This window comes from Gambusia affinis, linkage group LG04 (assembly GCF_019740435.1).
Source record: "Gambusia affinis linkage group LG04, SWU_Gaff_1.0, whole genome shotgun sequence".
In the NCBI taxonomy this organism is placed as follows: Eukaryota; Metazoa; Chordata; class Actinopteri; order Cyprinodontiformes; family Poeciliidae; genus Gambusia; species Gambusia affinis.
This window is the reverse complement of record NC_057871.1, coordinates 19,193,954-19,207,685: the sequence shown is the minus strand read 5'-3', so window position 1 is coordinate 19,207,685 and position 13,732 is coordinate 19,193,954. Positions and strand designations below refer to the sequence as shown.

Here is a 13,732-nt window from a genome sequence, read left to right as displayed (position 1 = left end):
CCTATTTTTTAGAGCCAGATTGCAAAAAGAAAATAAATGAGAAATTAAACCAGCCACCAAGAACCAGTTGTAAGCTAGCTGAAGTTTCTTTAGCTGTTATGCTAAGTGAAGTTAACTTTTGCTGCATACCAAGGTAATGTCTTTTTAAATAATAGAAAAAAAACAACATGGTTTAATATTATGGTGATATTAATTGAGCCATTAAAGTGAATTTTAGAATCAACTATCTCATTTCTTTATATTAGTGATAAGGTAAGATATTTATTGGTCTTTAAAATAAATTTCAAAATATGCATAATTTTTTAACAAAATTATTGAGGTAAAGAGTAAAAATGATCACGGGGTTTTTAATCAAGTCACCAAGAGCTCGCATAAGTAAACGACAGGGGCACTGCACTTTCCGGTTGTGTCACTTCCTAAATTACTTGGAAATCTTCTCACTTAAAATCACTTACAACAGAAAATCACATAACTTGTTTAGAAACATCAAAATTTCAACATATTTTTCTGGGTTGAATTAAAACCAACTGGTGGGTAACCTTAAACGGCGCTGAAAAGAGATGTCTGTGCAAGTCTAGGGACACTTTGTCTAAAACATTACTTTCTAAAATATCTTTAACTCTACATTGATTTTTTTTCACACCTAAGACAATCAACAAACATTTACGTGTAGAATTCTGTCTTAATGAAAAATATTTTTTTGGAAATATTTTGCTGAGGGACCCAAAAACATATGAGATGGGACATATTCAGTGCTCTTATTCACTACCTGTATTCTTGTTTATTTTCTCATTTAAGGCTTGGCCAAGAGCTGTGAAAGGAACAATGATTTGCAGCGAGGCCATGCATGTTGTTTTTATTTTTATCACTTGATGAATAAATACGAAATGCAGAAGCGGATGGTCAAATGAATGGTTATTTTAATAAAACATTTGACTAAATGTTCTGGTGATTTCCCTGGTTATCTCTGTATCTTCTTCCAGCTTTTCACAAATTAACCTTCATTCACACAGACAGAGCCGAGGCTAAGAAGATCAGCTCTGAGCCGACACGAATCCCCGTCTAACACCCGGCTGAGAAAATGTTGCAGGAGTTAAGTGAATGGTGCGCAAGTTATGCGCTTTTAATCAAATTAGCTACATTGCAGACAATAAGCACTTGAAGCGGGTTGACAACTGTACTAAGTTGGCGGTGGGCTGGTGGCTCCCCCCGCCCCAGGGTGTTATTGAGGGGGAGGGAAAGTGTCTGCTGCCTGGACCCTGGGCTGTAAAGGCTATTTTGAAAAGTTGCCCCTTCTCTTTCTCACTCTCTCTTGCACACACACTCACGCACACGCACGCACGCACAGCTGCTAGAAACCATGACAGAAGATGACGGATACAGTCGTCGCAGAGGGACAAGTCAAGTTTAGAGATGGAAAAAAGGTTAATTCTACAGCTTTTCTTATCCTCATTGTTTTGAAATATGTTCTCCTTCCTCCCTGCCCACCAGAGGACAATGTTGTGTGATTTATTGTGTCTTCACAAACTTCTCCACAGTGGAAGACTCGCTGGGTTGTTCTCCAGAAGCCCTCGCCGGTCGCAGGTAGGAGTTAACACTTTCTATTTATGCATCACAAACACAGATCTTCTCATTTGCTTCAGCCAGCGCCGATCTCAAAACTTTTCTGCTGTTAAATGAAGCACAACTTGCCAGTTGTCTGTTGGCTGCATGCCGCAGGGTTTAACACATGAGGATGTTGTTTAAGCTGAGCCTGAACAAGGAAATGAACAGAATTAATTTTTGGTTGTGGTCCTTCTAGTTTCATATAAAATGTGTTCCTCAGTGATGGATTCAGATATGAAATGACAGCTGGCTTTGAAGTGTTGCTAAAAGACTTGTGCTGAAAGCTGGGTAGTACTTTGCTGCAAATTGCATTCTTTTGAGTTGAGAATAATTTGAGATGCTATGACAGGCTACAAATGTTTCAGCACAGACACAGGCTGCCCTGCCTGCGTCCTTGAAGAAACTGGCAAGAGTAGTGGGAATAATCTGAGCTCCTCTGCTATGCTCTAAGTGTGCATTGCACCATGTGAGCATACTTGTAGCTCAACTTTTATTTTCGGCAGCGCAAGTGGATCAATTCGTTATTTTTTGTGGGGGGTTTCTTATGACAGATGTGCTATGGGTAGACATGGGGACATTGGGTAGCTCTCAACAAACCCAATTATCACACAGTAAATGCAAAAAAAAAATAAAATAAAAATCTGTGTTTCCCTTAGATTGCTTGACTTTGCTTGTGTGCAAAGAGAAGAAGAAAGGGAAAAGCAGTGGACACAAGGAGAGGCTGAATGTAACACTGGAGGTATGTTCAGCAGCGGATCAAAACCTCGCTCCGTCTGATCCCTGGTCCAACATTTCCTTCAGCTCTTTTTTAGTATTTCATACACAGCATGTTTGCTGCCTCAAAAAACACAAGTTCAGTATTCAGACTGAAGAAATATGAAGCTATACCTCACAGATGGTTTATAGCACGGTGCGAGGAAGCCGGGTTAGGGATAGGCTTACATCAACCCTAAACCCTAACTGAGCAGAAACATATGAGGGAGGATTAAAGTGAACCCACATGAATATTTCAAATATAGTTCTACCGAATGAAAGCAAAAAGTATATAATGAAACACCACACGATTTGTGGAACAGATCATAAATTACAATTTATGATCTTACAGACTAAAATTTATTGTAAATTTATTGAACCTGTGTGTCACAGATGAGCTCTGTTTCCTTCACACTGGGTTCTTGCTTGTCTACACACCCTTGGAAAAGTATTCACACCCTCAAATCTAAAAAAAAAAACACAAAAAAAACCTCATGTCCCGTAGACCAACCAACACAATGCAGTATTTTATTTTTTTCCTTTTGCAAACAAAGTTTTAGAAGGACGATTTGAGTTAGGATTGGGAACCCTCACAGGTCAGTGTAGCTCAATTTCTCCGTGACCAGAGGAACTCTGAGCATATTGCGAGCAAACACTTGATCGATCTCACGAAATCTGTAAAAGATATGAAAAAGTTGAAATGAACAGAAGTAGTTTAAAGACATGAATACATTTTAATGTTTGAATTGTGCTGCTAGCTGAAAGTAAGTTACACTCTTTCACAGTTACTGTAAATTCTTCTTAACAGAATTTTTCTGAACTGATTGGGTGTTCCATTCATTTCAATGGGGCCCAAGGTGATCAAAAAACACTGAATATTTCATAATATGTAGAATAAGTCAATACCAAAAGCTATAGCTGGAATGTCCTAAATGAGCAGAATGTGGGAAAAGTTGAATGGTTCAAAGAGCAGAAAATATGCAGGCGTAGTTAAGTGGGAAAAATGTGGAGAAACTGCAGAACTCACACTAATTTATTGTTTCTTCAAAACATTCATCGGCCAACCAAAACAACTACAGATCAGGGGACGTTGTGTGTTGTCTGGTCTGAAGTTTTAGTATCATTTTCTCCTTCTTTCAGGGGATTTGTGGTGTGGAGCCAGGAACTGGGTATGACGGCGTGCCCTACACTCTGTCCATCCTCTGCCTGGCAAGAACCCTGATCCTGGGTTTTAAGAACAGAGACGCCCTACTGACCTGGGATGCTCGGATCCGCTACAGCCTGGGTGAAGGTCAGTGGCTTGGCCTCATGCCAAAAACACAGTCTTGCCTTGTTACTCTAGGAAACTAAGAATTTGTTGTTTTTAGCTTGAGAATTTGCAAAATTTTCAATTGAAGGAATGGATAAAGAAAACCACATTATATCATATTTTGTTTCTTGTGACACACAGGGAAAAATTCACTCTCAGATGCTATGTTTAAAACTACAGATAGTTTATTAATATTATTTTTTCAAGCTAATAAAAGGGTATTGAATAGTCATTATTTACTGATGTAAGCATACAAAAATGGAAGAACACCGAGTCAATAATTTATTGAGGGTAAAGCAGATACATTTCAGGGAGAAAATGTGCTGGATCCATGTGCAGTTTTTTTTCACTGCTGTTTACTGTCAGGAAAGCCTCTCATATCTTTTCCAGCAACCCAGCAGTTTCATTTTTGAAGCAAAAATAAACCCCTAGTGGACCAAGAGAAGCACATTTGCTGACCATCGCTTTTGTTTGCAGATGCTGCTTGTGTGTCAATGCAGAGATTCCAGATGGAACTCTTCAGTGTACCAAACGTGGGGCGCGCTAACCTCTACGCCACCAGAGCACGCCCCGAGTTAACATTTTTTAAGGTGTTGAAATGTCTGCAATTAATTAATCAAAATGAACACGTTAAAGTCCTGACCCTTGTCAAATAATCTCAAAGTGGCTTCTTGAACATTACATCAAGTTCTATACTCTAATGACCTCCACAATCACCAGATCGCCAGATAAATGGACCAAGATCTCCAGACACCTTGTTCAATCTACGTCTAGGGTGGAACCTAATCCTGGCAAGGTGCACCTAATAAAGGGCCATTGAGAGTATGGATGCATTTGAGTGTGTGTGTTAAATTCAGTGTAACGTCTGCTCTTAAAAAATCTGAAAACATTTCATAAAACAGATGCGTGCCATCTGCATAAACAGAACTGTGACAAATTGAGGCCAGTGGAGCCCAGAGACCTGCTGAGTCATCACCGTCACTTCTTTACATTCAAACTTTGGGATCTGTTTGTAGCTCCACCACAAGTTATTGTGTGGCTCCTGCTCTTTGTGATTAATGACTTCAGTTACCCAGCAGCCATTATGACTTAATGAGAATAAAAACAACTTAGGGTTGGGCTTTTCAAAAATATAAATGTTCTCCTGTCTCTTCAGCTCACAGGTTCTTTGTCAGCGTGGAACCAGGCACCAAACTGGAAAGTGGGCCTGCCTCCCTTCATCTGTGCAACAATCTGTTGGTCCTCAGCAGAGGCCTGCCTCCGGTGGTGATTGGTCACTGGAAGCTGTCGGCGCTGCGTCGATACGGTGCCGTGCCGCATGGCTTTGTGTTTGAGGGAGGGACTCGCTGTGGATTCTGTAAGTAAATGCTAACCGGGAGGCGTTTTATTGCTAATCAATAGAGACTGTAAGGATGAGAGAGGCAAGTCAAATCAACGAGCAAAGTAGGTTTAAAACCTGGTTACTGAGAGGAATTTGTTTGATTTAAACATGCAAACCACTGAGTGTTTCTCAAAACGACATAAGTTCTTTTTATGCTTGGATGAACTAAAACTAATTTAAAAACTTTGGTCAAATTTGTTAAAGAAGATAGAGAAAAGAAAGCACGGTGAGCAAAAGTAGGAATTGAAATCGCTTCCCTTAAGGTCCACTGATTAAGACTTAGTAGTTAGAGCTCTGTTGATGGGACCAGTAAGGATGCAGGGAGGTCAAACACTTGGCAACATCCACAGATCTCAAAGCCCTCGTTGTCCAGTAGCTGTCTATCTGTTACCATGTTTCTGCATTCTTCTTGGAAAAGGCCATAGATCTTACATTTTGGGCCATTTAGGACTCAAAACTTTTTGAAAGAATTATCATATTTTTTTTTTTAAATCAACATTAACATTGTAACTATTTTGTTGTCTCTTGTAAAAGAGATCATTGAATGAAAACTTGCTGAATACTCCTGGAACTTGAACTAAATCTTACTCATGTTGTCTGTTGATGGGCAACTCTGGTCGTTGATGAGATGTTTTAGGTGTGTAAGTGATGCACTCATGTAAATAAGGTGTGTTCTAGCAGGGAGACGTCCCTGGTGGGAAACTGGGCCTATCGGGGTGAAGTTGAACAAAAATGATACTGTTTTTGTGGACTTCAAGCCTCAGCTGAAGCAGTGAAGTGACCTCTGTCGCCTTTATTTGATGAGGTTGAAAATCACTCTGTTGCTTTTCTGGTGACCCAATCCATCTTCGTTGGCATTTATTGTTTCACTTTTCAAAGTTGTGCAGCATCTCCTGATAAACATGCTGCAGCTGCTGAGTTTTAGCTGTATTTTAATTGAATAGTTTCTCCATTGTACTGAGCAAAGAGGACACATGTTTGTGTCTTTATTATTAGTGGATTGTCTAACCCACTGCTGGGATTTTATCTTTGTGAAGCTACGGCTGCACTATGTCAGCGATCTACAGACTTTTCTCATAGCTTCATTCCTTCTTAAAAATTGTTTTGTACTTAATTTAAATCATCTCCTTCTGTATACAAAGCTTACCTAGTTGGGATTAAAGTGCAATGGTTCACATTTAATTTCAATTTGAAATGGTTGATTGGAAGCCTTTGCCTTTTTAGCAGCTGATGAGTCTTTTGCTTTTATTAATATGGAAAAGAAAATGTGTAAAGCAGCTGATCACGTTGTTTTCTAGAAATTATGAGTGCTACACATTTTCTGACTTCACTTCAAAATGACAAACAATTGTATTCACAATCCTGAGAAAGAAATATGGCAACCAGTTAATGTTCTGTTCTGTTTGTGTCTTTTTTCATGCATCTCAACATAAGAAAGTGATTTATTAAGATATAAACACCAAAAAAGTTGTTTACTCGTTAAAGAAAAGAGATCAACATAAATATGTATTGTAAAGGAAAATCTCCCCTAAAACTGGTGTTTAGTTGAATAAGACACGTCTTGTAGCATCATCCAGTCTCTGACATCATCTGAGGAAAGTTTGCCCAACTCCTCACTTTCAGCTGTGAAATGTTTGATGGGTTCCTTCGCATATACAGTCTGCTTTAAATAATTAGTCCACAGCATCACCAAAATCCAGGCTTTGGCTCAGCCCAGGACTTTCCATTCCTTAATTTTCAGCCACTCACTGGTGGATTTACTGCTATGTTTTGGGTCACTACGCAGAGTCCACGAGTATTTTCCTCAAACACCCTCTGGTACTTTGTAGAACTGTGGGTGGTTTCCATGATGGTGAGCCAAACATCCCCAAACCACTCGTTTGTTTTTAACGTCAACCTTGTTTAGAAGTAAAACTCTAATATCAGAGTTTCTAGAGTTTAGAGTCTTTTTGCTTTTATGATGTAGAAATGACTGAAGCATCATTTTCAGAATAAAAGCTCTATCTCGGCTAAATAGATTGACATTCGGATATCTGAATAGCTCTCAGACCTGTGACACCAGTGCCAATAGATTGTAAAGACCAGTAATTTACTGCAGCCATATTCATAGCTACACGTTGCATGTCAGAAATGTATTTCCGAGCCCACCAAAGCCTGCTGCGGATGTTGTTTCTGTCAGGGTTCGAGAATCTTCTGAATGTCAAACTGATGGTGGTCATGAATGTGAAGAATGTCAACCGGCTTTACGTATTTTAAATGACTGTACTATGGCTGAGGTTTCAAATTGTTGAGTTTTACTTTTCGTGGTTTCTCGATAAAATAGGAGTGTTTCTCCTCGCTGTCGGGTTTTTCTAGGGATTTAGAAAGCGTTTGCATTTTCGCAATGCCCGACTTTTCCAGGGAGGGAGTTTAAGCGTGAGTGAATACGAGAATAACCATGAGGTTTTCAGGCTCTGGTTACAATGTTCTCATGAGAGACAGCTATAAATACCAGTGCTGGACTCTCAGCCAATCACAAACAGCTTTGTGGTAGCACTTGAAGTCCTTCTTCTTTTCATCAGAATATTACCCAGCAGACACGGGGGCTGAAGTCCTCTTGCCATGGCGGCAGAAGTGGAGAGGGACAGAAGAAGAAATGTGTCAGTCGAGTCTCAAAGTGACATTCCTTGCATGATACCTTGAAAGGAAGGTGGGGTGTTAGCTGACATTTTGCTTTTGTCCTTTGTCATATCTTCAATAACGGCGTCACGTTCCGAAAGTAATAAGCTTCTATGGTGCAAAATGACTTTCTGTAAAAGCCAAATAGCAAATCTGCATAGCAAGACGTAAGTCCTTGTTTTGCGCTTTGCAAGTCATAAAAAATTAACAGAGTATACTCGGTGCTTCTGTACAACCAATTCATCATATTTAGCCTGGGAGTGTGAGCAGAAAATCATTTTTCTCAACTTTGCCTTAATGTTCATGTAAATTATTTGATAAGTCAGTGTATCCTGGTGCACCTTTGCCTTGTTTATTTACACTCCAATTGACCCAAAAAGTGAGAACTAAACTGACTTAAAGTTCTTTATTATTGAGCATTTTATTTCACAGCTGTTTAATTTCCCTTGAGGCCTCATTTGCTCCAACAAAGTAAGCAAGTCTCTGTGTCATTGCTGTACTTTGTGTTGCAGTTGGTCTTTAAAAAAAAAAAAATAATAATAATATATATATATATATATATATATATATATATATATATATATATATATATATATATAGATATATATATATATATATATATATATATATATATATATATATATATATTGCTACCCCTCTGTTTCTTCATCAGAGATGAAGATGATGCCAATGTGACATCACTATCACTTTTGTTGCTTGCATGCATGCAAACACATACAAAAACCTCCTGACAGCAATTCAGCTGCCCCTGTGGGACAGAAGGCTGCTATGTTGTAAAATAAACAAACACAGGAGTTCAGGGTCATAATGTAAGTTTGCCCTTCATATCCAAACACTCTTCAGCAGTAGACTGCAGTCAGAAGTATCCACACACCCTGAGGTGGACTGGCCAGCCGATGTACTGGGCAATGCCAGCCAGGTCAGCCAGGGACTGTCATAATTTAACCAAGAAAAGTAAAACAAATTTTTGGCGGACATTTGGTTAATCCGGTGAAATCTCTGATTTCATTTGGAATTAACAATGAAGGTGTTTTTGGGACGTGCGTCATAATAATCCGTGAAAGTTTCATTTGAGTTTATGTAGCCACAGTTTACAACATCTGTCATCTCAAGGTACTTTACAGTTTGTCTTTCGGTAGAACTAGGTTTTTTTTTTACTTTGAGAATGGGTCGACACAATAAAACGATGGACGGCTCCAAATGACACTTTCCTCCATCCAAAACCAGCAAAACCATTACCTCATCAGAAGAAATACGGCCTTTTGACAAATTAGCTAGAGACCAGGACTAAATTTTGAATAAAATTTAACAAATATTGCCACATTGCAAAAACAAATTATAATCACATTATATTACACATATTTTATTAATTGAATTCCATGCGTTATATTGTAAATGAGATGAATGGTAGGGCTTTCATATTAAAGTTTGTATTCTCAGCGTCACCTAAACCCCAGTAGGTGCAAATTGTGATCAACTCCTCTTGGAAGTTTTCAGGTTCTTCTGTAACGACCCGATGAAGGTTTTCTGGGTTACGGGGTCCACATGTGCTCGTTTCAACCCTCTAACGCATAAACGCTTTTTAGAGCACACATGCTGACCCAGTAATGAAACAATCATCCGCAGAATCTGGACAGCCATCCAGCTCTTTGCCCCAGATAAAAGCCATCCAAAGCTTCCATGCAAAGTTGGCAGCCTTTGTGTCCCTCAGCGGGTGTAAACACACATGCCTCCTCTGGTCGTACGTTGTTGCACGTGTGAGATTGTTTCTCCTGTGTGTTGTATATTTAGCGTCATATAGTTGGTATCTGCAAGTTAAGTCCAACTAAGCCCAGCTCTTGCCAGGTTATATTAAAGTGTGAGTGACCCACAAACATTGTAACGTCTGATTGTCCACCTGGTGCTAGCTTGAGTGGGGAAGCATGCTGAACACAAACCCAACTTTTAATAGATCCTAAATGCTAATTAATTCATACTAAATTGCAGGAGATGGATGTTATAGCATCTGGGGGCGAAAAGAAATGAAGCTTGAATGCATTTAGGAAAAAAGAAAACATTGAAGTAACCTTTTTTTAGGTGATTGACAAGGATTTTAGTTCTAGGCATTATATGCTTGCATTCCAACACTTTTCAGAGAGAAATGTTTTATTTTTACTCCACTGTGCTGCTGTGAAGTTGTGCTGACTGCAAAAATCAGAAGATGCAAAAACATGTAAAGCTTCTGATGATTCTTGAAAAGTATTTTATGCCGTCTTTAAAATGTCTGAGTTCTCAGTGGCTCCACAAGCTTTGGCTTTCTTGTGTCGTCCATTTCTAATAAAGGTTTAAATTATTCAGGATCACAGCAAATATTAAATATTCTTGGTTTAAAACCGCATTTAAATCCTTCTTTTACCTTCGAGGTGCACAAGTGTTTTGTAGTTCCTGATAAATCCAGATGTTTAGCAAAGCAACACATTATTTCTAAACTAAAGACACCATGCTGCCGTTCTGGTGATTGTTTCTATCTCCCTCTGCAGCTGAAGCGACCTCCTGCCATCTGCACGCAGTAATTTACTGTTTCCATGGTTTTTTTGATAGTTGTATCAGGACCACGATGTTGTTTTTATTGTTTCCTCACATTTTAAAGCGACAAGGAGAGACAAACAAAGCAACAACTGGCTCCAATAAAGTTTGCTCAAAATGTGAAGCATAACACACATAGAAGGAAATCACAAGAGCATCCTAAATATTTTATGTTTGCAGCAGCCGACCACTGTTGGAGATGATGTTTGGTCTCATGTAAAATATTTTTATAAAACGGCTCAAGAAACTTTTCTGCACGACTAATGCATGGTTCTCTGAAAGTTGGCCTGGTGCTTGAGACACAAGTGGCCTGTGCTTGAACTGTGTGGTATCCGTGTCTCTCAGTTTCATGTTGTTCTTTCCCTTCAAGCCGAGGCTGCAACTTGTTACATGGTCTCCCAGCAGGAAGTATTTGGAACCAATAAAGCTATTTGTGGGGGGTGAGGAGACGTCTGTTCTTCAAAGTTTCATGAATCACACTAAACTGCACAACTGGGACAGATGGTAAAGGGTGAATCCTCACTCCACCCATTAATATGGCAACGCAAAATGCACCTTTACATCAACTAGGCTTATTAAAAAATAGAAGAAACTGTTTATTTGATTTGGAAAACAGCCTGTGTCTGAACAGCGTTGATGATGCCTCCAGATGAAATGTCCATATTTGGTGCTCACTGATTTTTAAAAGAGAAAATTTGCTATTACAATTATCTTTATTGCCAAAAACAGTTGTTAAAATTACTCTTTCAAAAAAAAAACAAAAAAAACAATACAAAGGCTAATTATGATTTGCTAGAGCTTCTATATTTAACGACTCCAAAAATATATTTTCTTCACTTCCCACGTCAAGGAGTCAGATAAATATATTAGTTCTGTTAAGACTTACTGTTATGTCTTGAATGTTGTATTAATTAACTGTTTTAAAAATATTCTAACAAGTTCAAGCTGCTTGGCTTTAAAAAAGGAAATCTGCTGAAAATAAGAAATGGTCAGAAGGATAAAAAAGATGCGGTGATTTCAGACCTCAAATCATGCAAAGAAAACAAGTTTATACTCATTTAGAAACAAGAATACTAATGTTTTAACTCAGGAAGAGTCCATGTTGATATTGTTGGCATTAATTCTGTTTTCCTTTGTGAATTTTCTTTCCGTTTTATGACCATCTTATGTCTTCCTCACTTGGTGTATTCATGAAAATAAATCTGTAACCTTGTTGGACGGAAAAGCAGAAAACAGAATTTTCCATTGGGTATACTTATTTTTCTCTTTTAGACATCTTATGATGCTTTTGCTTAAAATGTCTCAATTACATCACCTACAAATTATTCAGAGTTGGAGCATTGTGTATTAACAAAAGCTATGGTAACCAGATGACAGCTGCTGCTCAGAGAGTGATTACTGGATTGTCTGTTTTGCATTTGCTACATTTAATTTCCTTCAGGATTCATGTGACTGTCACAGGGTCTCGCATCACAGATACGTCTCTTTCATCACAGCTAAAACTGGATGTTCCTCTAAATCACTGAGCCTTTTGCTCACGCTGAGCCGTTTCAACGTCTCAATAAACTGAACAACTAATGAATCAGATGCACTTTCACCACATTAAAGCTGAGCGACGATTCAAGTGAGAAGCTCAATTATTGAACTCTGAACTTTGAAAACATATTTCGGTCGGCTTCGATGCAGTTTCAATCTAAAGTTTACAGCGTGAGTTGCTGGCTGTAACAGCACCACTGAAGCGTATCTGAGATGTTATTTAAAAAAACGATTCCCATCTGAGATTCTTTTTTCCATTATAAGCAGCTTTCCAAAAACAATGTTTTATGGATATATATTTATCTTTAACTAATCTACTGAGTAAGAGCCGACTCTGTGACTCAGTCTCTGGTTTCTTTGATGCACTACTTCCACGCGTCATGATTTGTATTTGACTTTTGCTCTGTTTATTGTTCGTTCTTGTTGCAGTTTTCCTAGACAGTTTGTGCTGTGTGGGCTTCAGCTTGCAGCCTCTGAGCTCAACCTTTCTGAGGAAAAAAACACAACCTAACCTTCACAAAAACTCCTTTTTATTCATCATGTGTGTACCTCTACCTCTGTGTCCCAGGGGCCGGTGTTTTCTTCCTGTCTTGCTCAGAAGGAGAGCAGATCAGTTTCTTATTTGACTGCATCGTCAGAGGAATCGCCCCCAGCCGAGCCTTGCATGGCGTGTCGACTAACCAGCCAGGTGAGCATTAAATTATCTCCTACAGAGATAAAACACAAATTACTAAGAATGAAAATAAAGTGGTCCAAAATTTACGAGTAAATCCTTGTAGGTGCCGTGATAAGAAATTTCTAGAAAGAACTGTTAGCAACCGATCTCAAAAGTTGTTCTTCCACATTTAATTCATTGTGCAATTACATAGAGAATTAAACATATCTATAATGGCGAAGTTGTAAACATTCACACACAAGCCCCAAAACTTTCCAGAAGCATACACAATCAATGCTGGCCCAACTGTGTATGAGGCCCTTAGAAGTCCTTCCTTTGGGAGCTCACTTCCAGGAACATTCATCATCATAATTATACATTTAGAAGAGTCAAGCAAAAATAAAACAAACAAACAAACAAACAAACAAAAGCTGTTCAAAGGCAAACAACAGGAACAGTGGTGCTAAGGTGTAAACCATAGGTCAGGCACAAGCAATGGAAGTGATTCAGTTTGTAAAACATTTGGATTCTGGTGATATAACTTCAAATTACATTACTAGCACATTTGTTGTTGTTCTGTGTATATTCTAGCAGCCTCAGGCCAGCAGAGGCCCTAAGTAGTTGCAAAGTTTACTTACACATTGGGCCGGCTCTGTGCATGTCTTCTTCTGTGGTAATCTTTCAGCATCTTCTGCCACCTTCGTCACTATTTTCTTCCTCTTGGAAGGGTCCATGATAACGCGCCGTCTCCTTTTCTTTTAGGAAATAATAAAAAAATACCCAGTTTTGTAATGTCACAGTGGGTCCTATATATGAATAAATATCAAGGTGCCATGATGTAAAATTGACTCAAAATGTGCTTCACAAACATAGTCTAAGACTGCACATTGGGAGACAAGACTACTGCAGCGTTATTTTAAAATGTTTCTCAGTTCAGTTATCAGCGTCTCATTAAATCAATCAGTCAAATTTTTTTTGTATAAACACCAAGGCATTTAAAAGTGCTTACATCACAAAAACGCAAAATACAAAGACATAGAACACACAGTCAACATTACATTTTGCCTTCATTACACATGAGGTTATTGATTAATGTTTCATGATTGTGTTTCAAACGCAAGATAATCATGAAAATATGTTGCTAAATGCTGAAGGAAATAATTTTCTTCCAAAACAAACAAACAAACAAACAAACAAACAAACAAACAAACAAACAAACAAACAAACAAAAACCAGGCTTTTAACAGGG

General features: G+C 38.5%; 1 protein-coding gene across 3 annotated transcripts in view; it reads left to right on the top strand.

The window, feature by feature from the left end:
• The first annotated feature begins 1,247 nt into the window (after nucleotides 1-1,247).
• Nucleotides 1,248-13,732, top strand: part of dok7b (docking protein 7b) — a 22,434-nt gene continuing 9,949 nt past the window's right edge. For all 3 annotated transcript variants that reach the window (XM_044113983.1, XM_044113984.1, XM_044113982.1), the window contains exons 1-6: nucleotides 1,248-1,424; nucleotides 1,539-1,584; nucleotides 2,262-2,344; nucleotides 3,499-3,649; nucleotides 4,824-5,024; nucleotides 12,397-12,516. In XM_044113983.1, the coding sequence (XP_043969918.1) occupies nucleotides 1,371-1,424; nucleotides 1,539-1,584; nucleotides 2,262-2,344; nucleotides 3,499-3,649; nucleotides 4,824-5,024; nucleotides 12,397-12,516 (655 nt within the window). In that variant the 5' untranslated portion in view covers nucleotides 1,248-1,370. The remainder of the gene's footprint in view (nucleotides 1,425-1,538; nucleotides 1,585-2,261; nucleotides 2,345-3,498; nucleotides 3,650-4,823; nucleotides 5,025-12,396; nucleotides 12,517-13,732) is intronic.